This window comes from Ustilago hordei (genome assembly GCF_900519145.1).
Source record: "Ustilago hordei strain Uho2 genome assembly, contig: UHO2_contig_06, whole genome shotgun sequence".
Lineage (NCBI taxonomy): Eukaryota > Fungi > Basidiomycota > Ustilaginomycetes > Ustilaginales > Ustilaginaceae > Ustilago > Ustilago hordei.
The window spans coordinates 848,378-873,178 of record NW_024545253.1 but is presented as its reverse complement, the minus strand read 5'-3'; the positions used below and the strand labels follow the sequence as shown (position 1 = coordinate 873,178).

General features: G+C 53.0%; 8 protein-coding genes across 8 annotated transcripts; 5 read left to right on the top strand and 3 right to left on the bottom strand.

The window, feature by feature from the left end:
• Positions 1–1,293: 1,293 nt before the first annotated feature.
• Positions 1,294–3,849, top strand: UHO2_03732 (uncharacterized protein; the record flags this gene model as incomplete). Its single annotated transcript, XM_041554338.1, has 1 exon — positions 1,294–3,849. The coding sequence occupies one exon, from the start codon at positions 1,294–1,296 to the stop codon at positions 3,847–3,849; it is 2,556 nt and encodes an 851-aa protein (XP_041410272.1).
• A 1,321-nt stretch (positions 3,850–5,170) lies between these two features.
• On the top strand, positions 5,171–6,655 carry UHO2_03731 (putative UDP-N-acetylglucosamine pyrophosphorylase; the record flags this gene model as incomplete). Its single annotated transcript, XM_041554337.1, has 1 exon — positions 5,171–6,655. One exon carries the CDS (start codon positions 5,171–5,173, stop codon positions 6,653–6,655), a length of 1,485 nt encoding a protein of 494 aa, XP_041410271.1.
• A 685-nt stretch (positions 6,656–7,340) lies between these two features.
• On the bottom strand, positions 7,341–9,358 carry UHO2_03730 (putative RPL4A - ribosomal protein L4-A; the record flags this gene model as incomplete). Its single annotated transcript, XM_041554336.1, has 3 exons — positions 7,341–8,311; positions 8,645–8,746; positions 9,343–9,358. The coding sequence occupies 3 exons, from the start codon at positions 9,356–9,358 to the stop codon at positions 7,341–7,343; spliced, it is 1,089 nt and encodes a 362-aa protein (XP_041410270.1).
• Positions 9,359–13,160: 3,802 nt separating this feature from the next.
• Positions 13,161–16,008, top strand: UHO2_03729 (putative aconitase; the record flags this gene model as incomplete). The annotated part of the gene is made up of 2 exons (XM_041554335.1): positions 13,161–13,375; positions 13,833–16,008. 2 exons carry the CDS (start codon positions 13,161–13,163, stop codon positions 16,006–16,008), a joined length of 2,391 nt encoding a protein of 796 aa, XP_041410269.1.
• A 213-nt stretch (positions 16,009–16,221) lies between these two features.
• Positions 16,222–17,056, top strand: UHO2_03728 (uncharacterized protein; the record flags this gene model as incomplete). Its single annotated transcript, XM_041554334.1, has 2 exons — positions 16,222–16,626; positions 16,754–17,056. The coding sequence occupies 2 exons, from the start codon at positions 16,222–16,224 to the stop codon at positions 17,054–17,056; spliced, it is 708 nt and encodes a 235-aa protein (XP_041410268.1).
• A 2,668-nt stretch (positions 17,057–19,724) lies between these two features.
• Positions 19,725–21,422, top strand: UHO2_03727 (uncharacterized protein; the record flags this gene model as incomplete). The annotated part of the gene is made up of 1 exon (XM_041554333.1): positions 19,725–21,422. The coding sequence occupies one exon, from the start codon at positions 19,725–19,727 to the stop codon at positions 21,420–21,422; it is 1,698 nt and encodes a 565-aa protein (XP_041410267.1).
• A 1,180-nt stretch (positions 21,423–22,602) lies between these two features.
• Positions 22,603–23,379, bottom strand: UHO2_03726 (uncharacterized protein; the record flags this gene model as incomplete). The annotated part of the gene is made up of 1 exon (XM_041554332.1): positions 22,603–23,379. The coding sequence occupies one exon, from the start codon at positions 23,377–23,379 to the stop codon at positions 22,603–22,605; it is 777 nt and encodes a 258-aa protein (XP_041410266.1).
• Positions 23,380–24,112: 733 nt separating this feature from the next.
• Positions 24,113–24,748, bottom strand: UHO2_03725 (uncharacterized protein; the record flags this gene model as incomplete). The annotated part of the gene is made up of 3 exons (XM_041554331.1): positions 24,113–24,460; positions 24,553–24,605; positions 24,691–24,748. 3 exons carry the CDS (start codon positions 24,746–24,748, stop codon positions 24,113–24,115), a joined length of 459 nt encoding a protein of 152 aa, XP_041410265.1.
• Between the last annotated feature and the right edge of the window lie 53 nt (positions 24,749–24,801).

Sequence of the window (24,801 nt, the reverse complement as noted above, 5' to 3'; positions counted from 1 at the left end):
CTTTTTCTTTTTGTTCATTTTTTTCTGCCAAGCGGATGCTTCGCTTGAACATTTTTCGCCCTCGAACCAACGAGACCTTTCCTTTCCTTTCATTTGCCATGATCATGTGGCGTGTTCGCCGTACCTGATTGACAGTTGCCAACCATAACTGCCAAATGAATGGGGGCACAATGCACACTCTGTGCACGCACACCGAGCCACCGGATAAAGAAACACAGTTAAGCGACTTTGATTGACACTATGATGAGAGTGCTAACTAGGGCGATGTGGGATGCTGGTTTTGATGCCTGCCAAATTGCGATCCTGCAAAGTTGAAGCGAGCCTTGCCCCAGATCATTCTTGGCAGCCCTTCTTGCTGGTAAACCAAGAACAAAATGAGAGAAGCCTCCGGATTGGCAGCTGAAGTGCCTTTATACTAGACCTAGCCGATTTCGAGGACCTCTGCTCTCGTGCCTCGCGTCTTCCTCTCTTGGTTCCTTGACGGATTTAGTGTCCTCTCGCCTCACTCCCACCTGAGACTCGCTTACCATACTGCTCGGCTTCTGCGCCACTCTCCTTTCGTCCGCCATCCGGCTTTTGAATTATCGGTCTTGCAACGCTCTTACCGTGAACGTACCGACTTTCTAGTATCTGTAGACACAGACTGGCTCTTGATTGTCTGCTCTGAACGACTTCCGTGATCCTCTTGGCACACTATCCCTACGCGGTAGAACCCGCCGTCACACAGGAGGCTTTCCATCGGAACACAGCATGATCTCGATTTGAACCGTCTTTTTCTTTCGTCCGCTCCTCTTCTTTTTCTTCTATCCTGCCCTTTCGCTGTGCATACAGTGCGACCTTTCTTCATCCTTTACCAACCGCTGCCTTCCTGCCCTTCATCACCGATACACCCTCCGCACTCTTCCAGCCCACTCGCCATCTCTTGCGACCTCCGCGCCAGACGTCAGTTTTTAGACAGAGCACCTCTTCCGTCTCATCTCCGTTGCAACTGCCCATCATCGTCTATCTCTCCACCTCTCACCCGCACACTCACACGCACGCTGCCTTCTCTTTTCTATCTTCCATCTGTATTCGACCGATTGGCATTTGCAGCCATTCGAAACCATCTGCATAAGCCGTAACAACGACTGTCCAGCTGTCTTTCTGCACACCACCAGTCGCTCATCGGGTTGTCATCCGACGACTTGACTGAAACTTTTATAAACGTAGCAATCCCCCCCTGAACCAACGTGGATTGCCGTCTTTGCAATCGGTCATCTTCACCTTCCTTTGGCATACTTCGGTTTGGTCACGATGCAGCAGCCCACTGCCACCATGGCTGCACCCTTACCTTTTGGCCGTCGCCCTTCCGGCTCATTCCCATCCGACTTCCCCGGCGGCGCTGATCTACGCCACAATGCGGCCCAATCCTACACTGCGGGTCACCAACACCATCAACACAATCCATTCCCGCATCAGTCCGCCGACCACTCTGCCAATTATCAACATACATCTGGCCGCGCTCCTTTCGACCAGCAGTTTGGTTACGATGCTGCAAGTGGCTCCAACGTCCCTTCGTGGTTCTACAGCACCCCTGCCAATCCTCCAACCCACAGTGTATCTGAAGCTGGTACGCCTTATCAACTAGACTCGTTTTCTCAGCATGCGTCCGCCGCGGTACCTAGCAATCCTTCCGGCTCTTCGATACCAGCCTTACCTTCCAGCACTCACGTTCATGGCCCTGTGTCGGCAACTTCAAACATCAATTTTCCCTCCAAATCAACTCCCTTCAGCCCAAGCACTGTCGCTCCTTTCATTATCGGCACTTCCCGCCGCACTCATCCACCTTCAGCACCAAACGCTTCTCATAGCATTGCCGCCGCTGCGCCAGCCTCGCTGAGTGATAGACATTCTAGCGACGAGAATACCTCCGGATCTGCGACCAACTTCCCCTTGTCGGCAGTAGGAAGTGCTGTGGGTGCATTGCCGTTGCAGGGACACGTTCATTCGGCACCAGAGTCTGCCGGATTCAACGGTTCCATCTCGCCCAACTCGTCTGCGCGCATGTCTGGCAGTCCCGAGGCTAACAACGCCTCTCAAATCTACCCGGCTTACACAACGGCAGCAGCGCTCCCTCCTGGTGGCATGGTAATGGGCGCACCGGCGTCCGCTTCTATGCTCGAATCCATAGGACCTTGGCTTGCTCCTGCCCAGACAGCACCTGCCAACGTCATTTCATTGAACACTGGGCTTCAGGCTTCTGCCTCGATGTCAGGTGCATCCAAACCTACTCCTGGCATTGCGTGCAACATGAAGTCCGTCGACTTACCCGCAGCAGGTGGTCCCACATCCTCTTCGCGCGCCTCTGCTGGCAACACCTTCCATTCTGGTTCCTCCTCTAACGACTCCTCTTCAGTGCCCTTCAAGACCAGTATTGAGAGGCGCGAACGTAACAAGGCTTCTCAGCGCGAATCGCGGAAACGTAAACAGGACCGGCTCGAGACGCTCGAGACCGAGAACGTAGCACTCAGGAAGGCCCTCGCCGACATGAAGAAGTTCAGTCACGCCCCTTCCAATGGTGCCGGTATTCGCGGCGAGGATGGTGCCGAGGTTGCGCCTCTGCAGCTCACCAAGTTCACTGGCGCCTTCCATCTCGATCTTATTGAGTCGCACCTGGATGACGAGACAGCTGAGGCTGAATGGAACTGTATGATTGGGCATCGCTTCCCTGCCCAGACCTCGCACGCCCAAGATTGGGACGGTTCCATCCCGGGTATTGCATCGTCAACATCAGACTCGGACGAAGAAAACGGCTGCGAGGATGACCACAGTCAACCTCGAGATGGTACAACACGTCGCTCGGCTTCGGTCAAAGACGAGGCGGACACCTCGAGCCCGGACAAGAGGAAAGCTAACTCCGAGTCGTCGCAGACATCATCGCAACAGGCTAAAAAGGCCATGTGGGAGATCTCGCTCAATCAGAAGCGTCAGAAGGCAGCGCAAAGTTTCCCTTCTATGGTCGCAGTGCCTGAACTGGTGCTGTACAAGGTATGCCGTCTCTACTTCAGTACGCTGCTGCCCTTCACCACCAAACTCAAGTCGGGCATCATCAACCTTCGAGCCGCTCGCCAGAAACCGGGCTTCATCGGAGGCTTTGACGATTTCCCTCGCTTCCCCGGAGATTCTTCGTCTGGCGCTACCGAGCTGTACTTGCCCAAGAACCTGATGCCCACTGAGATGCAGATGCGCATTGGCTTTCATCCGGTGGAAATTGCCGTGCTGCCCTATCCAGCAATGCGTGACCGCGTTCTCACCATCCTCAGTGCTTTCCAAGCAATTGAGGAGCTGGCGCAGGAAGAGGAGGATGCCGCCAGGTTTTCGGAACAACACGCGTCTTCAGATAACACCGAACAACAGGAGCAGCAGCAAGGACAGCAACAGCAACAGCAACAGCAACAGCAGTCGCAGCAGTATCAACCCAGTAGCAACGACCAGGACACCGAGCTGACCGACGCGGACATTCACCAACGCACTGCCATGGTTGCCGACATGTCTGCCTGGAAACCCAAGGACTTCTCTGGCGCAGTTGTCATGCCGGACAAGGGTCGCGTTTATTCATATGGCTTCCTCGAGAAGCCAAGAGGGTCTCATCGCTTGCGCAAGCCTGCACAACGTTGGTTGGATGACTTCTTCTATGAAGTGGTGAAAACGCTGCGAGTATGGTCGCCCGCAGGCGACGTATTCGACGGCGAGTGCTTCGAGTTTAAGGAGAGCTTCTTCCGCAAATACCCTTACATGGTGGATGGCGAAATCCTGCGTGCTACCAACCGATGGAGAAGGGCCCGTGGCGAAGATCCTATCCGTCTGTGATTCCGTGCGCTGCTGCCTTGTCATTAGGTTCTCCTCGCTTCAGGTTCTCCTCACTTTCTGATACCAGTTCTGTTCCCTATCGCGTTCGCATCTTAGCATCCTTTCCATCTCTTGACCCGCTTCAATCGTCTCTCGTCACACACGTCTTTCTCTAGTTCAAGCTTGGGCCCAAACTCGCCATTTCTTCTCGTTTGTTAGTGTCCCGCTTGTAATCATTGATAATACAGAGTATGGCCACTATGTTCCGTCTTGCAATGCTGGTTGTCAGCCTGCACCGCATGTGCATCGTCCAAGCCGTTTCAAGAGCCAAGGATGGTCGCCTGTCGGAGGATTTCCGAATTCCGACCCAACTCTAGTAACTGCACAAGCGTTGAAAGATTCGGCTCTTGTCGACGATTATCGGGCGATGTCAATCTAAGCACAGTGTTCACGCTATTGAGCTAAAACACTATACTATATTGACCTAAGAGAAGAACGTAGCGGTAGCCACAAGCTCTCCGCTTGGTATCTATATACAATAGTGATATGTGGCTGAATGTGGGAGCATCCCACTTTAATGACGAAGTACGTCAACGAGCGGGACTCAGTAGTCCCTGATCCCTATCGTATCGGCCAGCCGGATGTCCGATCAGGTCGCCTTTTCCCGATTCATCGTCAGCTCGTGTTCTACTGGATCGTCATTTTCGGTAGCACCAAGTTAAGGCGAATTCGCTTTGCTTCCGAACCAGACCGAGCAGCCAAAGTGACGCGTGCGTGCCTTGCAAAGACCAACACTGGCACATTCTCACTGCTAGGTCGGAATGGTTTTTATTTTAGGCGAATTTCGACATGCGATTCAGGGGCAACAGCAGAACAGCAGTGCAGTTTTGCTTGTCGGGGACAGAGCGTAAATTGGGAAATTCCTAAATCACAGAATCACACACCCTGTCGATCAACACAACACAGACCACACTGGACACTCTTCTAGATAGAGAGAGAGAGAGAGAGAGAGAAAGAGAGAAAGAGAAAGAGAAAGAGAAAGAGAAAGAGAGAAAGAGAAAGAGAGAAAGAGAAAGAGAGAAAGAGAAAGAGAAATCCTTTCTCTGGCGTCTTGTCACATTCTTCCAAAAGTGCACATGCGCTACATCGGGAGGTCCCCGCTGTCATTCGCCCCAATTCTTGACATATACATCCTTGCGACTCCTACCGGCTCCCATCATCCTCTCCCATACGATCATCTGACAAGGCGACCGCAACCAGTCGCCGAATACAAAGCCCTCATACGGGTCAAGAAGACAGGGACCGAATATCACCGCCGCATCCACACAACTAAGACGACAAGATGTCAATCTCATCAGTCGACATTTCGAGTCTCAAGCAGAGGTACGAAAAGGCGGGGCAGTCTCATCTCTTCGCTTTTTGGGACACTTTGGATGCTGAGCTGCAAGCCGAGCTTGCTCAGCAGCTTGATGAGCTCGATGTATCAAGAGTCAACCAAGTCTTCCACACTGCCATCAAGGCAGATGAAGAAGCTAGGGCTGGCAGGTCGCATCAAGTGCAGCCCCCACCTCCTTCGTCAGTAGAGAACACCATTGAGGGTGAAGCAGACCCTGCCAAGGTTCAGCACTTCCGAACTGCTGGTCTCAATGCCATCGCCAAGGGTCAGGTCGGTGTTCTCCTGATGGCCGGTGGGCAAGGTACTCGTCTGGGCTCAACTGCGCCCAAGGGCTGCTACGATATTGGTCTCCCTTCTCACAAGAGTCTTTTCCAGATTCAGGCAGAGCGCATCCTTCGCTTGCAACGTCTTGCTGCCGAGCACTCTTCTAGCTCCTCCTCCTCACAAAGCGCAGTTGTGATTCCGTGGTACATCATGACGTCGGGACCCACACGGAAGCACACCGAGGCCTTCTTCGCGCAGCACAACTACTTTGGCCTGGACCAGAACAACATCGTCTTCTTCGAGCAAGGTACACTCCCCTGCCTCTCGCTCGACGGCAAGATCCTTCTCGAGACTCCAAGCAAAGTCGCAACAGCTCCAGATGGTAACGGCGGCCTCTACCGCGCTCTGCGAACGCCCTACAATAAGGGCCAGCCAGACACTGTCATTTCGGATCTCAAGAAGCGCGGCATCAGGTACCTGCACGCCTACGGCGTCGACAACTGCCTTGTCAAGGTCGGCGACCCTGTCTTCCTCGGAGTCTGCCTCGAGCAGGGCGTTCAGGCTGGTGTCAAGGTGGTCAAGAAGGAGAACCCCAAGGAGTCTGTCGGTGTCGTTGCGCTGCGAGACGGCAAGTTTGGTGTGGTCGAGTATTCCGAGATTCCAGAAGCTCTGAGCGAGGCTCGAGATGCCAACGGTGAGCTCTCCTTCCGTGCCGCCAACATCGTCAACCACTTCTACACCACAAAGTTCTTGGCAGACGACGTACCCGCTTTCGAACCTGAGATGGCCTTCCACATTGCACGTAAGAAGATCCCGACCATCGATTTGGCCTCCGGTCAGCCCATCAAGCCTTCCACACCCAACGGCATGAAGCTTGAACTCTTCGTCTTTGACGTCTTCCCCTTCTGCGATAAGCTCGCCGTGCACGAGGTGGCCAGACAGGAGGAGTTCAGCCCTCTCAAGAATGCAAAGGGTACCGGCGTCGATGACCAAGACACTTCGCGTCGCGACCTTCTCGCTCAACAGAGCCGATGGCTCAAGGCAGCAGGCGCCAAGGTTCAGGAAGGCGTCGAGGTTGAACTCAGCCCTCTCCTCACATACAGCGGTGAAGGGCTCGATAGCTTTGCCGGGCAAACACTGTCAGAATCTGGCAACGTCGAGCCCTGAAACTATGCGGACATTGACTTTTTCTCGAGTTCGCATCAACAAGGACAGCATTCAGTTGTTTATTATCGCATTCATTTCATTATCGACATGTAAAAGATCAAAAGCGATTCTTCCCGGTGCCGTGATCCTTGTGAACTTGGATGATCCACGTTGGACCCACTTTCGTGGTACTGAGCTGTGTGGTCAGCTCACGGGCTGACAATTGCATGCTCTCAAGCTCTCATGAGACACTCACACACAGTCACAGCAGACGAAATGAATTATGGAAAGGGTCCCAAAACGCGCCGATGGCCCGGCCTTTTTGTGTTGTGATTTTTGGGTGTGAAGCGGGTGCGGTTGTATACAAGGGACCGATCGAGGGTATGATCGGCCAGGATGATGATGATGATGATGATGAAAATGGCGAGGATCGAGGAACAAGATGGGCAGACCCTAAATGTCTCTGCGGTGCCTTCTCTTGAAAACATACAACAAAGGACCGGGTTTTTGATATCGAAAAAAAGAGAAAAGGCATGTGTGTGTAGAAAGGTTGCGAGAAGGAACCGCAAGCCATCCGTGTCCAGGACCAGCACACGCTCGTATCGATCAACACAGGATCTGTGTCATGCAACGAGAGAAGAAGGGTTGAGGAAAGCGGAGCCAAAGCAGCGATTGAGCAAGAGAGAAACCATCGAGCCAACCACGCTTAGTTGGCGTGGAGAAGCTCGAGGAACTCCTTGGCAACGGGCTGCTTGGCCTCCTTCTTGAGACCCGACTTCTTCTGGGCCTGGTTGCGGATCTCGGAACGGATAGCAGCCTGGGCGTAAGGGTTGAGGCGGAAGAGAACACCACGGTTCTTGAGAGGGTTCTTGCGCTGGGTGAAGGGGCGGGTGGTCTTGGAGGGGCCCTTGGCACGGACGACCGACTGGATCTCATCAGAGTTGATGATGCGGGTAACGTCAGTGTTAGCGATCTTGGCCTTGGGGAGGGTGAAGCCAGACTTGGCAGCGAAGACCTCGTCGAGGCGGCCGAAAGCGGACTGGGTGAAGATGACGAAGCGGCCAAGGTGTCCTCCGGGGGCGAGCTGGAGGAGGTTGAGGCGCTCGACGGAGCAGAGCTCAACACCGGGAACGTTACGGAAAGCCTTAACGATACCGGCATCCTTGTTGTAGATGACAAGGGGACCACGGCGCTGGGTGTGGCGGCGGTTGCGGAGCTTACCAACACCGGCACGGATCTTGCGCGAGTTGGAGACCTTGACAACGTCGTTGTAAGCGTTGACGGACTTGAGGAGAGCGATGGCCTCCTTGGTCTTGGTCAAGCTCTCGGCGGCGTCGGCAACAACGAGAGGGATCTCTTCGAGCTCCTCGACGCGATGACCACGAGCGAGGACGAGCGAGGGGACGGCAGTGGCAGCCAGAGCAGAGGCGGTAGCGTAACGCTTCTGGTTTTGGTTGGTCTTGATGAACCATCGGCGCCAGAGCTTGGTGGGGGCGAACATGTGACCACCACGGACCATGTTACCGAAAGCGGCCTGACCGGATCGCGAGGTACCACCACCGCCGACACGGGGGATACGGGCGACGGCACGACCGGTACCCCAGGACTCAGCCGAGGTCTGGTGACCAGCCTTGCTCGAGACGGCGTAAGGCTGACGCTTGTTCTTGGCAACGTTGGCTAGGAGTGTGCGAAAGGGTCAGAAGGTGATAGGGTCAGCAGTTGCTCCTCGTGTGAAGATTGAAATCGACGTCTCTCCTGATGCCATTGTTCTCCCATGCATGCATAATTTTCCATCCTTGCGACATGTATTTCCATCAGTACGCTCTATCTGATCACATCCGTAGTCGCGGTGACCGGACGACAGTATCGCATTATTTGCCGTTGATGGCCTGCTGCTCTTGACATTCTACGTCTTGCTCCCAGATTCTCTGTCCTCTCAGCTGGCGTGATGATCTCTCCTTTGCATATCCTAGATCCTTAAACTGCAAGGTGTCGTATCTGAATACTTACTGTGAACGAGCTGAACAACGTCAGGTCGGATGGGAGCAGTGAAGACTGCGGGGAGGGGGAGCGAGCCCGAGGCCGCGCCATCGAGGCCCCTCACGTTAACGGCTGTTGAGTCGAGACAAGTACGAGCACAAAGTTGGTGATGTCAATGAGATGATTCAAGTCATCTGTGGGTGTTCGACAGCAGCAAGACATCAAGCCAGGATATGTTGGGGTCGTGATAAAACATGTTGAGTGTGTATACGGGCTGGTAATGATTCGGCGATGGTGTGTACACCTTGCCGACTTCGACCACTTCGGTCGGAGCAGATTATGCATGGTCTTGGTCGGATATTTTCATATCTGCTTTCGTCACGAAATGAGACCAGTATCATCCTTTCCATATGCTGCCACTATCTTATCATCCAAATTGCTTGCGGCCCAATAAGGTGACCTCTAGATGCGTCGAACGGGAAGAGATTCTCTCGATATACTTCCGTCCTTAAGATGAGTAATGTCCAATTGCGATCCTCTGCTCGTACAGAATGCTACATGTCCCATCAATTCATCGATCGACGTCTGCGTGCGTGTAAGGTGATGCTGTTTTCGTTGATGCTCCAATCTGCAATTGTCGAGTCTATCTGGCTTCTATTGACGATGTGGCGGGCTGCATGTTTAAATGCTGATGCTTCTGCTGACGATGTGCTGTGCGAGATACCTACTGGGTCTAGCAGCCATTTTCGATATCTTGAAGGGGAATGGTTGGTGAATGACTCCAAGAAGGATGGTGACGACGGGCTCTGAGTAGCCAAGCTCGCTCTCACTGACTGACTTAACTGGACTGCACTGACTTGCACTGGCACTCGACTGCCTTGCTCGCTTGGTTGTCTGTCTGTTCAATTGACTGGCCTGCAACTGTGTCGAGTATTGCTTACACAGTTGACTGGCTCTGCAGTTGCAATCCTTCCTTCGAGGCTCAGACAGCGCGAATTTTGAGAATTTCCCTTATTTCCTGTTTGGCTTGCAAAAAAAATACAGCCAAAAGCGGCCCTCCACGTGATGCAAACCTCGGCCGGTTCCAAGTCCCAGCCCCCCAAAAAAAAAGAAGAAAAAAACGAAAAAGGCAGAGACTGTAAGCCAGAAGCGCTTACAGCCCGCGCTTCTTTCGAGAAGGTCGACTTGGACAGGGCTACAGCTGGCAGAACAAATCGAGAGCGCCAGCTCGGCCAGCTGTTCAGCGTGGTTGCTACCTTTGTAGAGACCTCACAGCAGCCCGCCTCCTAGCCTGGCTGGCGAGACTGCGTCGCGAAGGCTGAGCAAGCACGGGCGCAGCAGCTGCATTGGATGCGTGCTCGTCATCAATCGTCCTTGCTGCCTCCATCTCTTCGTAACCTCAAGATATCACTTCTATACCTCTAACAAGATGACTTTCCAGACCTTGTGGTACAGCCACCCCCGAAAGTTCGGCAAGGGCTCCCGTCAGTGGTGAGTATCCACACAACACATATATGCAACCGACATCGACAACGCAACACGCAGCCGACCGACTGGAACGAGTTGGCCAGAGTATGTCGACAACAGCAGCAACTTGGGCTACACAATTCATATGACGGCATTCAGAGAGACTGCCGCGAAAACGAAGCACCCACCATATCGTCATCACCAAACATAGCAGAACCTTGAGTCATATGCACCGACTTCATGTCAGCCTTGCCAGGACCACAGCAGAAGGATCTCGCAATTACATTCTTAGCTGGAGGCAAAACGGGGATATATCAGAAGGGATGCTCCCGCGTCGAAGGTGTATAGTACCTTTTGGATGGAAAACACATATGCAGAAGGTCATGATCGGATCAGGCTCGACAATGCCATCATCAGCTTGATCGTGTTGGTAAAGTCGTTAGATTTTGGGGTCCCGGATGGTGCAAGTCGTGGTGCGGACCGCCTCTCTTGTCTACGTGCACCAATGTTACACGTTCTGAGTGCTCTGGACGTGCTACCGCCGGGGCATAGCTAGTCGAAACGAGAGGATCCGCGATGAAGTCAGCCCAGCCAAAATAAAGTCTGCGACGCTAGTTGATCGCCTCTCGCACGATGATTCCTATTGATGGAAAGGGGGCGGACAAAACAGGGTAGCCAACAACCATGTCTACAAGGGCTTTCGTCGATGATGTGTCCGTCGACCACCAATTTCGCCCACAGCACATGCATTCACACTGTATCAGAGGCGACCGTCAGACTTGGCATCTTGCATCTGCAGCGACTGTCACCCTTGCATCTACTCTTGACGTATTGCTGTTGTCCTCATGTTTGTTCGATCGAGTCCAGTCAGCCCTGCCATTTTGTCGATGTCGTGTTGATGCAGCATTCGCCCAATTTCATACTGACCTGCCTTTCCTCGTGCTGGTCATATCCTGCGCTTCGTTTCCTTCACTACAGCCGTGTCTGCGCTAACCAGGGCGGTATCATCCGAAAGTACGGCCTCGACATCTGCCGTCAGTGCTTCCGTGAGCGCGCCAACCAGATCGGTTTCCACAAGTACCGTTAAAGCGATTCTCGGACAACGCTTCTGTCAATAGTTCCCGCACGCTCATTCTCCACCTACCCACCATGCATCATTCAAAAGTCTCAAATTGAGATCATCGTTTTCTCTGTTCTCAGCTTAGCGACCTCTTGCCCAAATGAGAGAATCTCAATGGGCCTGCTAGCCCGATCTTTTGCCTCTCGCTGGTTCGTGGCTAACAGGTTGATTTCGTATACGTCTCGAGCTAGCATTCGCACTTTTCATACGCCTTGTACGCTCATGTCACATACATTGTCTTCACCCGCTTTCTGAAAGCAACGCAAAACATTTATCGGCTCCATAAAAGACTCGTGTATAACCTGTGATGTGCTATGTGAAGATGAAAACCCTCTCGTGGCTGAAACGGCCTCAGAGCTGTTCGGGTTGTGAGCTCAAACAGGCAAGGCGACTTAAATGCTGCCTTTCTTGCATTGCACATTGGTCCCTTGGTGCTGCACCATGTCGGAGCTTGGTCTCAAAAAGTCAAGTTCACAGGAAGCAGGGACAAGTGCAACGTCGAGGGATCGGTCAGATCGTTCTCGAAACCTGCCGATCGGAAAGGAGGAGGACAGAGCTACACGACTGACAGCGGCGGTAATTTGCGGAATTGGGAAGACAAGACATCTGGGTCTGCTGGAGACAAGCAGAGCCGATGTTTCAATTGCGCACAAGCTGATTGGACTCTTTCAAGCAAGCTTGAAGCATGAGATGCACAAGATCTGCACTCGCACCGCTCAGGACGCTTTCTCCTGAGCTCTGCTTGCTTGCTGCTAGCGAGGCGATTCATGATGAATGCATCCATCGAACGGGTGGGAAACATCCTTCGAGTACAGTTGAGGTCATGGCAAGAGCGTTGTAGAGACGTCGTGGGGATATGAAAGTCGCAGTTGATGCTTTCTGAAGTATTCACAACCTGAAGAACAAGATAGGACGCTTTTCACGGACGTCGTCGGCCGGCCAAAAACGAAGAGTGGCTTTGTCCACTCTGATCGGGACCACCTTCGCTTGCTGTCTCGCAAGCTTTGACCTCCGATCAACTCTGGCAATCAGACACCGCAATTTATTCTGATCGACTTGTCTTTGAAGTCGTTGCCGTACTCGATCATCCTGAGAGGATGAAGTTAACATACGAAGCTGAACTCGACGCTCTTGTCGGTTCAAGCGGTCCACAAGCTTGAATTTTTGCAGCTGCGCGTTGACAAGTCGAATTTAGGAGGAATTACAGCGGCTGCAGGGGCACTACAAGAGACGCTGTTCAGAATCGGCGGTCTTCGAAGAGGTACAAAATCGAGGTGAGCTGCTGGGGCGCGATTTGAACTGCCGAAGCTGTCTCCTTTCAAATCCAACTTCTGAAAGCGACAGCCAACGCTTCGACACAACGCCTGCAGAAACCAAGCGTCTCTGCAGGTTAAACTTCTCTCTCCAAAGCGCGCAAGTTGATTGGACCGTGCTGTCACTTAGCTCGTCCAAAGGGTCGCGCTCTTCTCTCTCTCTCTCGCGCGCGCGCGCCCTCTGCTCGGGCTACTGTTGCCGTTGCTGGCCGGTCACAAAAGGCCAAGCTTTTCTCTGGATCCTGGCCCTTCTGAATCAACGCAAATATTCGGATTTTCTGCTACTGCCCTGCCCGATCCTCTGTCGCCCGCCCTTTTCATCTTTTCCTGCCTTTTCAACCTGCGTTTCCTTGCGAAAAGGCGCGCTCCTGGCTGGGCGTCTTCCTCCGCTTCACCGCTCCATTTCGTCGCTGGTCGGCCCTTTCCGCGTGTTAACTGCCTCTGTGGGCTTGGTGTGTGTCTCCTGTCTGTCCAAATCCTTTCCCCTAGTTCGTCCGACTGCCGTCGTTCGTCTCTTCAAGTCCCGCTTGTTCCACAACGGTATCTTTCACTTCTTCCACCACCATCTCTCTTTCACCCTATACCTAATTCGTTTCCACTTGCATTCAGAGTGAGAGCAGGATAGCTGGTATCCCAACCACACATCATGCTTCCTCTTCGAGCACTCCGTTCTTCATCCCTGAGGGCGGCCGCTAAGGCCCCCCTCGCCCGCGGCTATGCCACTACCGTCGCCGAGGAGGCTGCTAAGATCTCGCCTTCCCTCTTCGACAAGAAGGTCGAGATGTCCGTCGTCGAGAAGGGTAAGGGCTACTTTATCAACTACAAGCGCATCGAGGACAACCTCAAGGTCGTACGTGAACGGTAAGTATCTTCTCTCCGTTTTGCAACCTGAACTGCATTCTACACGAAAGCGCCAGGGCTTGCTTTTGACCTGGTGTCGAAGTTCTGGACCAGCAGCGGTCACAGCAGCAACTTTCGAGCGGTCTCTGGTGCACTTGCTTTCGTCCAAGTAGAGCATGACTAGACCCAGATTCCGCCTCAACTCGGTTCGTTTGAGGATTCAAGTTGCGTCGGTCTGGCAGCAATCTTGGAAGCAGGATATGAGACAACGCTCCGGGTAGAGCTCAAGAGAGCCGCCCTCGTTCAGCAAGGAAGCCTAGTTGCTTGGATCCTGTACACTTATTCTGGCAAGACGAGCTCTTCCTGCCCTCTTTCGCCCCAGCATGGCGTGCACGTCTGCTTTGTCCTATATTCTTAAGCAACTTCCAACAAACGTACTGATTCTTTTCCCATTGCGATTTCTTTCAATCCAAACTAGTCTTAACCGACCTCTCTCGCTCGCCGAGAAGATCGTCTACGGTCACTTGGACAACCCCCACGAACAGGAAATTACTCGCGGTCAGTCCTACCTCAAGCTCCGTCCCGACCGTGTTGCTTGCCAGGATGCCACTGCTCAGATGGCTCTCCTCCAGTTCATGTCGGCTGGTCTCCCCACCGTCGCTGTCCCCACCACTGTCCACTGTGACCACCTTATCGAGGCTCAGGTCGGCGGTGCCAAGGACTTGGCCCGTGCTATCGAGATCAACAAGGAGGTCTACGACTTCCTTGCCACTGCCACTGCTAAGTACGGTATCGGCTTCTGGAAGCCCGGTTCCGGTATCATCCACCAGATCATCCTCGAGAATTACGCTTTCCCCGGTGGTCTCATGATCGGTACCGACTCGCACACCCCCAACGCCGGTGGTCTCGGTATGATCGCCTGTGGTGTCGGTGGTGCCGACGCTGTCGATGTCATGGCTGACATCCCATGGGAGCTCAAGGCCCCTAAGGTCATCGGTGTCGAGCTCAAGGGCAAGATGTCCGGCTGGACCGCCCCTAAGGATGTTATCCTCAAGGTGGCCGGTGAGCTTACCGTCAAGGGTGGTACTGGTGCCATCATCGAGTACAAGGGTCCCGGTGTCGAGTCGCTCTCGTGCACTGGTATGGCCACCATCTGCAACATGGGTGCCGAGATCGGTGCTACCACCTCCGTCTTCCCTTACAACGAGCGCATGGGCGACTACCTCCGTGCCACCAACCGTTCCGAGATCGCCGACCTCGCCAAGGGCTTCCAGCGCAACCTCCTTCCCGACTCTGGCGCCGAGTACGACTCGCACCTCGAGATCAACCTCGACACTCTCGAGCCCCACATCAACGGTCCCTTCACCCCCGATCTTGCCACGCCCCTCTCCAAGTTCGCCGAGGAGGTCAAGAAGAACGACTGGCCCGAGGAGCTCAAGGTTTCGCTCATTGGTTCGTGCACCAACTCTTCCTACGAAGACATGAGCCGATCCGCTTCGATCGCCGAGGAGGCTGCTGCCCATGGCCTCAAGGTCAAGTCCACTTACACCATCACTCCTGGTTCCGAACAGATCCGTGCTACCATCGAGCGTGACGGTCTGATGGAGATCCTCGAGAAGGCCGGAGGTATGGTTCTTGCCAACGCCTGTGGTCCTTGCATCGGTCAGTGGGACCGAAAGGACATCAAGAAGGGTGACAAGAACTCGATCATCACTTCCTACAACCGTAACTTCACTGGCCGAAACGACGCCAACCCTGCCACCCACGCTTTCGTCGCCTCGCCTGACCTTGTTACCGCCATGGCTTTCGCTGGTCGCCTCACCTTCAACCCCATGACTGACAGCCTCAAGGGTGCTGACGGCAAGGAGTTCAAGTTCTCGGCTCCCACCGGTAAGGAGCTCCCTCCCCGCGGTTACGACCCTGGTAACAACACCTACCAGGACCCTCCCAAGGACCGCTCGTCGGTTCAGGTCGCCATTGACCCCAAGTCCGACCGTCTCCAGAAGCTCGAGCCCTTCAAGCCCTGGAACGGCAAAAACCCCACCGACTGCCCCGTCCTCATCAAGGCCAAGGGCAAGTGCACCACCGACCACATCTCGGCTGGTGGCCCTTGGCTCAAGTACCGAGGTCACCTTGAGAACATCTCGAACAACTGTTTGATCGGTGCCATCAACGCTGCCAACGGTAAGGCCAACGAGGTCCAGAACGTCTTCACCGGCGAATGGGGACCGGTCCCCGCCACTGCCATCCAGTACCGTGAGCAGGGCAAGCCTTGGGTTGTCATTGGTGACGAGAACTACGGTGAAGGTTCGTCGCGAGAGCACGCCGCTCTTGAGCCCCGTTTCCTCGGTGGTTGCGCCGTCATTGCTCGTTCGTTCGCTCGTATTCACCAGACCAACTTGCGAAAGCAGGGTATGCTCGCGTTCGAGTTTGCCAACCCGGCTGACTACGACAAGGTTCGCCCCGATGACCTCGTCGACATTCTCGGTGTCACTGAGCTCGCTCCTGGCTCCAAGGTCTCGCTCGTATGCAAGCACAAGGACGGCTCCAAGGACGAGCTTCCCCTTACCCACACCATGAACGAGAATCAGATCTCATGGTTCAAGCACGGTTCGGCCCTCAACAAGATGGCGGCTGCCGCCGAGTCCGCCTAAGTGGATTCGCTTTGAGCTTGTCTGCCTTCGTTCCATACCTGTACTTATTTAAATACCGTCGGCTCAGCATGCTTGACAGAGAAAAGAATGCATACGTTTCACGATATCCCAGAGTCTGTGTAGTGTTGCTCGTTGGTGGTTGCCGTTCCTGGGTAAGCTTTGAGGTTGCCGACTGCTTGATCTCATGACGGAAGAGACTTTATATGCTGCTCCATGTCTTGGACTGTGCAGATAAGAGCTACAGTCAGACTTGGAACGTTATGCGCATATCTCGCTTCTGCTGTGCCAACGTCGTGGTTTTCTGCACTTTCACTAAGTCTTGCGTTCGGTCAAGCTGACGACTCCTTGTTAATCGCACTGCTACCGTCAGGAAGGTTCACACATCAATTGCTCCTCGGCGAATGTCATCACCAGCTACTCGTTCGAAATCACTTCGACGACGCGTGTTCACGTCTGCTCGCTGTTCCTCAATGCGAACCCAACGATACTCCTCCCAGAGTGCAGACCTCCCGAGCCCGAAAACATCGTCCCGTGCATGCTGAGCAAGATGAGTGCAACGTTGCATGTAGTCTTTCGCAACTCTGTGCGACAATTGTGTCCGTCCTACCGCGGACGGAGGTCAGCAATGCCAAAAAATCTACTTTCAAACATTGATCTTCAGTGTGTACCTTAACTTGTGTTCACCTATTGTCAAGGCGCATTGACTTGTGGTGGTGTTGTAGGCTCGGACGAATTGACCCAATAGCAAAAGGATCGGAAGAGTGCTTGTAGTGGGTCCATTTTAATTGCTGCCTTTGCCCCCGTCAAGACAGGGATTGCATTCACTCTTTTCAGCCTTCGTCCGTCAAAAGGTGGTGCGAGCCATTCCGACTCTTTTGAGTCTGCTCTGCTCCTCATCAACTACCGGGTTGGATTCGCTATCATCAATTCCATCTACGTCCAATCTCAGCATGGTTCCACACTTGTCAAACCTTGCCTCCCTGAACCCAAGGAGCGTGCTCCCTGGACCGATCCGACAACAAGTGAGCACAAGCTGTGGCCTCGGTAAAGGAATGAAACCCTCTTCTCGACTCATTTGGCTTCCGTCTTTCGTTCTCTCTACGAAGCGTTCAATTCCGCTGTCGCCCCAGAGGTATTGCAACAGCTGAGGAGACCATACCGATCAGCGCTCAGCGTATACTTGTTTTGCTTTCACACTTGCGTTTTTGAGCCATGCTGAAGCAGTGCTGTAAGACCAGGAGAACTTCTTGTGTAGCGTGATTAAAAGTCCAAGCCTGCTGGAGCACATGAGAGGACCAATAGGATCATTTCGCACCCATCTGGCATTTGATCACCGATATAAGTGCTATGATTTGCAGCTGATCGGTGCAGTTCGGATTTAGCGGAAGTTGTACGAGCCTGCTCTGCTCTCAGAAGCGACGATCACGGGAAGCGGGATCAACTTCGTTTGGAAAGACGGGAACACAACCCTTCTTAATCTCTCCTCGCACACTTCAGTGTTCGAAATGCAACGCAGACTGCAGTTTGCAGTGACAACTTAACACCGGCACCAAGTTTCGTCATCTTGCAAGACTGAAGCTGACCTTGAACTGGCTCGATCACCATCCACAGCTTTGCCTCTTTCTTTGCGGGGTTTTTTTTTTTTTTTTTTTTTTTTTTTTTTCCTTCTCCGAATCCCAATCGCAAGTTTGAAAGTTGACCCTTTGGGACCTACCGCAACCGCTGGTCCAGGCCCAACGAGAAGAGAATCCGGTCACATAACAACATCCACCACCTTACCTGCTTAAACCCATTAGAGTCCTGAGCTGCTGGGCAAGCCAAGGGTCGCCCACAGTCGTACACTCGTCTCGAAGTGTGTCGATCGTCGTCCACTTAAAGACTGGTCAATTGAATGCCGAAAAGTCTCAGAAACAGAGTATCAGCCTTTTAGATTGGTCACAAGGCAGAGGGCGCTCGATCCTTCTTGTCTTTTGCACTCATGTTGACGGTTGGCAGCAGCTACTTGTGCTCCGTCAGCCGGCTTCTTGCTCCATTAAACTCTGCTTTCTCGAGCATAGTTTCGTGGCATCAGGAACGGCTCCCTGTTGGTCGGAGAAGGCCGCCGCAGTAGGGTTAGGAACAGAAGAAACTTTGCTGTACTGGCAGCAATCATGGCATCTCTCCGGCAGCGACCTTTCTTGGTCCCCTCGCGCGCATGACAGGCATTTCACTCGAGACACGGAAAAACGAAAGATGGTGGGCGGAATTGGTATGTTTGTTGATCTCCGACCCTACGCCCTCTGGGTTGCAGGAAAAGCAAAAACGAGATCTTTTTAAAAAAAAATAATTATTATTAAAATTGTTGATGATGTGCAGGGGATCACAGAGCATCTTCTTGCGGCGTTGAGCCCCCTCGATTTCCTTTTGAGAAAAGAATAAAAGCGGCGAGCACCCTCATTTTATCTAAGAAACTGAACTGAAAGCCCGTTTTTCCAGCTCGCTGTACACTTTTTTTTTTCTTTTTCTTTTTTTTTTTTCCATTTTTTTTTCTTCTTTTTTTTTTCTTTCTCCTCTTTCGTTTCGCTCGTCTTATGGTCCTGGTGTCGACTCCTTCTTGCTCACCTAGGCTGCGGACTTGTGTTTGTGAACCGCGTATAGAGCAAGCACAACGTAAGTAGCTGGGGATTGGGTTCTTTTCGTATGTTGAGTTTCGTCTCCTACTCAACCTTACACACAGGCGTTGCACCTCGAAGCAGAATTGACGAGCGTTTCTGTTCGATAATCAAAATACAGTAAAATTTTGAAATTTCCTTCTCTTTTCAACCACACAGACGCTCACGCTTTCGGCTGGAAAATAGCTCGACCGGATTGGTAACCGGTTACTTGTCATCAATACTGTCCGGATGCCATGCGCTCTAGCGATTGCTCACCGTCATCTGCTTTCAAGGCAATCCCTTCGCAACCACGCAACCACGCAGCCTCGCCTAACCACCTGCATCTCAGCTGCAGTTGCCTTCGCGCTCTTGCTTGCCCTAATGCGCAACTGTCGACGGTTGCGAATGCGATATAGGCACGCCGGTTGTGTACAATCGCAGAGGGAGAATGCATTCGCACTTTTTCTCAACCTGCTGAGAAGTGTCACTCAGAAAAGTGCTATTCGCTATCACTACTCTGCTACTAACTTCGTCTCGAGCTCGCTTTTCCCTCGTACTCGCTACCAGACCATTTTGAGCACATCATCAGTGTGTCCTACATTACGCAGAGACCCTCACTTGCCTTCTCTCTTAAACTGCCTGCACTCGCTTCGAGTCTCTCCTTGACCCTCGCTTGCTTTTTTTTTTTTCACCCCCACCTCTGTCAATTAGGCTCCCGCTGCCACACTTTACCACCTTGACTCAGGGTTTGCTACCTTCCGCACTGGGATTTTATTTCGGTTGAGGCGGCCGTCTTCACCTTGGACCCACCCTCATTTTGCGTTCTCAATCCGCCACCGCCCCACCTTCATCTTTGCCTTATATACACTACCTCCTTAAGCTCCCCTTCTTCCGTACAGCAACCATACACCATCATTCTTTCTGGATCATTCTTTCTGGTCCCCTGCTGTTGTCTTCAAGCACCCTCACGACGCACCGTTACCACCTATCCGTCCCTCAAGAGGCCCTCAACAGTTTTCTCCTGATTCTCACCTCTTTCCCCCTTCTCCCGTCTAGCTTGCAGCATTCACTGCTCCCTTGAAGATGGAGAACAACAAAGTCGAGGAGGTCAAACAGACCGTCCAGGCTGACATCAAGGGCGAAAAGACCTCTCAGCAGGTCAAGCCCGCTAATGACGGCCAGCTCGAGAAGCAGATGACCCCCGAGTCACAGGAACTCGCCCGTCCCGATGGCATGTCGGTCGACGACGTCTACGAGCGCAAGGTCTACATCCTCAACAAGGTCATGAACGAGCACATCGGCATGGGCAAGGTCCAATGGTCCCTTTTCCTCCTCTCCGGTTGGGGCTGGATGGCTGACAACCTCTGGCTTCAGGGTGTTGCCATTATTCTCCCACAGGTGCAGCGTGAATTCAACATCACCACTTCCGTCCGTTGGATGACTTTCGCCCTCTACTGTGGTCTTATTTGCGGTGCCGCTATCTGGGGTATCCTTGCCGATGTCATCGGTCGCCGTCCCTCGTTCAACATCACTCTTTTCATTGCTGGTGTCTTTGGTATCGCAGGTGGTGCCGCTCCCAGCTTTGTCGGTCTCGGTGGTCTGCTTGCCGCTCTCGGTTTTGGTCTCGGCGGTAACTTGCCCGTCGACGGAATGATGTTCCTCGAATTCGTCCCCGCCGATAAGCAATATCTCCTCACCCTCCTTTCGGTCTTTTGGTCGCTCGGTCAGCTCCTTGCTTCGCTCGTTGCATGGGCCTTCATCGCCAACTACTCCTGTGACGGTAACCAGACCAACACTCCCGGTGAGGGCACCGTTCCTTGCGATGTTTCCCAGAACATGGGCTGGCGATACACCTTCTACACCCTCGGTGCATTCACTTTCGTCATGTTCATCTGCCGATTCTTCGTCTTCCGCCTTCCCGAGTCGCCCAAGTTCTATCTCTCTAAAGGCCGTGACGCCGAGGCCGTTGCCGTTCTCAAGGAGATCGCTCGTCGCAACGGCAGGCCTCTTGGTGACGACATCATCTCTGTCGAGATCTTCCGTTCTGCCGCTGGACAGGAGGCTGATATGGACGTTCGTGAGGTCGAGGAGGAGCCCAAGGGCCTTAAGGGCCTTGCTTCGGCACCTCGCCGATTCGTTGATGGCTTCCGCAACGTTTCCTTCACCCCCGATCTTTCGCACGTCAGGCCCCTCTTCTACGGCTGGAGGATGGCAACCACAACCTCGATTCTCTGGGTACTTTGGTCGCTCATCGGTCTCGCCTACCCGCTCTACAACGCTTTCCTTCCCATCTACCTTTCCGAGGCTCAGGGTGTTGAAGACACTTCTTCCGTCAATGTTACCTACCGCAACTACGCCATCATCTCGATCTGCGGTGTTCCCGGTTCCATCATTGCTGCATGGATGGTTGAGCTTCCCAAGTCGGGCCGACGCGGCGCTCTCGGTATCGGTACCGTCCTGACTGGTGTCTTCCTCTTCCTCTTCACCACCGCATCGAACCAGGGCGCTGTTCTCGGCTTCAACTGCGCCGCAGCTGTTGTACAGAACGTCATGTATGGTGTGCTCTATTGCATTACTCCTGAAGTTCTGCCTGCTCCCCACCGTGGTACTGGTGACGGAATCGCTGCTGCGCTCAACCGTATCTTCGGTGCCATGGCTCCTATCATCGGTATCTATGCCGGCGGCACTGCTCCGCTTTACGTTGCAGCTTCGCTCTTTCTCTTTTCGGGTGTGCTTGCTTTCTTCATTCCCATCGAGTCGCGCGGCAAGAGCGCCCTCTAAGAGAAGCTTGTACAACGCATCATGTATATACTATGACTTCGGTCACGAGATACCATGTAATCCATCCTTGTTGGATCGCGTCGACTGTTGTTCAGAGACTGTGTGCTTGGATTTCAGAAACACATTATAAGCTCTAGAGATCAACGAAGAGCAGGCCGTTTGTCAACGCAAGAGGATGCGACAGGAAAAGCGTTACTAAAATCTCGAGACGAGTTGCAAAGTGGATGTAGCTTTGACTCCGCTCAGAGACGGATCGAGTTCTCCATTCTGCTTTCGCCTCCGTCAACAAATGGAACCTACCGACTCTCGTCACTGCGTATCCTTCATTTGTGCCTCCTACATTCTTCGTGCATTCTGAGAATTGAAACGGAAAAAAACATCACACATTGCTGAATTCCGTCCGCAGACAGACGGGCATGATTGTCATACAGAGTTGGAGAATGGCTACGAATAACGCAGAACTGAACTTGCTGATGGCGGTTGAGAGCCAGATGCCAGAGCCGTGAGAATGCGGCAGAGCGAACGGTTTGGTGGAGCGTGGAGATCGATGGCGCGAAGGAGAAGCTTTGATCCTAAGGCCCCATTTAAGGAAAAGCGGGTTTCCAAAAACGCGATGAAATCATACGGCCGATAAAATACGTATCCTAACAGTATGAAGCATGAATCATGCGGCCGAAAGGAGGCGTAACCTAAAAGTAAGCATATGAAACATAATTCATACGGCCGATAAGAAACGCAACCTAACAATAAGCATATGAAACATGACGTGGCACTTATCTTCTTTCTTTAGTCAATTGAGTATATATGTTTCTGTCTTCTAGCAGCAGTGACATCGTACTCAGACTCTACCCGATTGCCGGCTATCGGGACAAAACTTCAACAGTTTTTTGGGTGCTCAAAAATGGGAAAAATACGTCAAAATCGAGAAACACGTGTTTCTAAAAACACTAAAATTTTGATACCCCCCTCTAGGCCAAGATGACACGGATTCTGAGGCAAGTGTCACTCGACTCGCACTGAGGGAGGGCGGAAAGGTGTGAACACGCGTCGTTGAGGTCAAGATTTGAGGCCTTGCTGATTCGAGGTCATGCTGACTAGAGGTCCTGCTGCTTTGAGAATTTTCTGATCTGGAGTGAGAAGCTTGCGAATATGTGGTCTGACACACTTAGAGACTTGTGGGCTACGAAGTGCCAGGCAAAGGTCGGCTGTACTCCTTAGTCTTGTCCAGAGGGCCACCGAGAAGACCAGGCCTAGAGCCATACACCTGGAAGTCAGCGTCCTCTGCCGACATACCAAGGAGAAGGCAGGTCTCGTAATCCTTGACGTCTGCAGTCTGAAGCCAGGCTTCTCCAGAGTCGCAGGTTTCCTTTTTCCATTTGCAGTTGCGGCATCTCCATGCTTGCGCTACTTCTGTCCGAGGCACGCACTCTCTGAGATCTTCCTCACAATTGGCGCAAGGGAGGTAGTGGCGCTGAGTGATTACGCGCCGAGCATACCTGTTTGGAGAGACCCTGTTTGGAGAGACCCGGACTGGGATGTAGAGGCTCCGTCTGATACCGAGCCAAGGAGGCTGAGCATTGCTTCGATCGTTGCTGCTCTGTATACCAGTCTGTGCATTGATTGATGTCCCTCCTACTTCTCTGGACATCTGATGATTCTGTGAGCGCCGGGAACGAGCTGAGAGTGAGCGTGACGGTGAGCCTGGAAGCATGGAGAAGCCTTGGCTGGAACTGAGCTCAGCAATCCGATATTGTTCCTGATTGCCTTGGCCACTAGGTGTCTGATCGGCAAGCTTTTGTGGGACAGCTGGGCGAGAGAAGGTCTGCTCGGGCGTGTGCAGCGCTAGCTGAACCACAGACGTCAAGGCTTCGGTATTGAGTGCTCCAGAGACCTCGATGCTACCGCCAGCTGCAAGGTCGACCTTGATACGGACCCCTGTGTTGTCGGGAGGGCTCATTTCTGCCTAGATCTTCAGTTTAGACCGAAGTTTTACTGTATCTAAGATGGGGACAGACCAACAATCAAGGCGAGATCAATACTTTATACTCCAAAAGAAAAGGGGCTTCATCGGCCTCTGCGGAGTAGCCGTCGGCACTTCACATGCGACGATGCACTGCAACTGCGCAAAGCCACGAGCAGACCTGTCCGCTCGTAAGCAGTTTTGAAGTGGATTGTAGTTGGCGGCCGTCCAAGACTTGAGCTCAGAACGTGTTCCAGGCACGAGGGCACTTCGTCTCTCCCTTGAGCGTGACTTACAGTAGAAGATGTGCGCAACCGCTTCATTAAATGCATGGAGACGGCTCGGATGCGTACAGCCCCCAGGTCACAGGAAAGTTGAGCTTCATCAAATCTTGAGCCAAAATATGTATGTCATGGAGCACCTTTTCCGAAAGCGCACCAATACATCTTCCCACACCTGGTCATTGGCAGCGGGAATGAGACGAGCGAAGCTTCATCATAAGAGCACGTCAGATGTACCGAATAAGTTGGGATATTGAAAGGATTGTTTCAAGTTTGGCACTGATATGAGTGGATGCACTGCTCTCGCTCGTCGTTTGGCACGAAATTTCGATTCCGCAGCCTGGGAAGCATCCTTAGAGGATAGCATTGGTTTGTATACAGCAGGGCGAGTGAGGGGCAAATCAGACTGCGGCGACAAGAGCGGCAACCATCGATGAGAAAGAAGCTTTCTACTTGTTTGCGCTGCGCTTCGGTTGCTCTCTTGTTCCCTTGGCAGCAGGCTTTGGCTGGGTCTTGGGCTTCTTCGCCTTCGTAGCCTTCTCCTTTCCTCCATCCTCAGCCTTGGTGCTGGCCTTCCTCTTTGATCCAGACTCTTCGGACGGCTCGTCTTTAGCCTTCTCATCGCCTCCCTTTTTGGTCTTGGGTGTTCCAACGGGCTCGGATGGGTCCTTTCGCTCGCCTTTCTCGACAGCCCACTTCTTGGGCGAGGGAGCGCCCTTCTTAGCTTCGTTGGCGTTGTCACCAGTGTCTTCGTAGTCGCCGCCTTTGGCCTCGTAACGCTTGGCCATCTCTGAAGCCTACGCATGCCCGTTGGGGGAGAAGGTGATACAAATACTCAGAGTCAGCGATCATCTTCGCCGATCAAGTGTGGCTCGTGCGTTCGGCTTACCTTCCAAGCGGACCATTGGCCCTTTCCGCCGCCCTTCTCCATGTTGAGCACCTCTGTGAGTCGTCGAGATATCGGAGGCAAGAGAGTTTCAGTATGCTGCACGCCATGCAGGTTGCAGGAAAGCATATCAAGACCTACCTTTGCGCGCTTCCTCACGCTTCTGCGGGTCGGTAGGCTTTCCCTTTGACGATGGCATGTCTTCAGTGTCGCTTGCAACTAGGCATTGGGAGTATTTGAAAAGGTGACTTG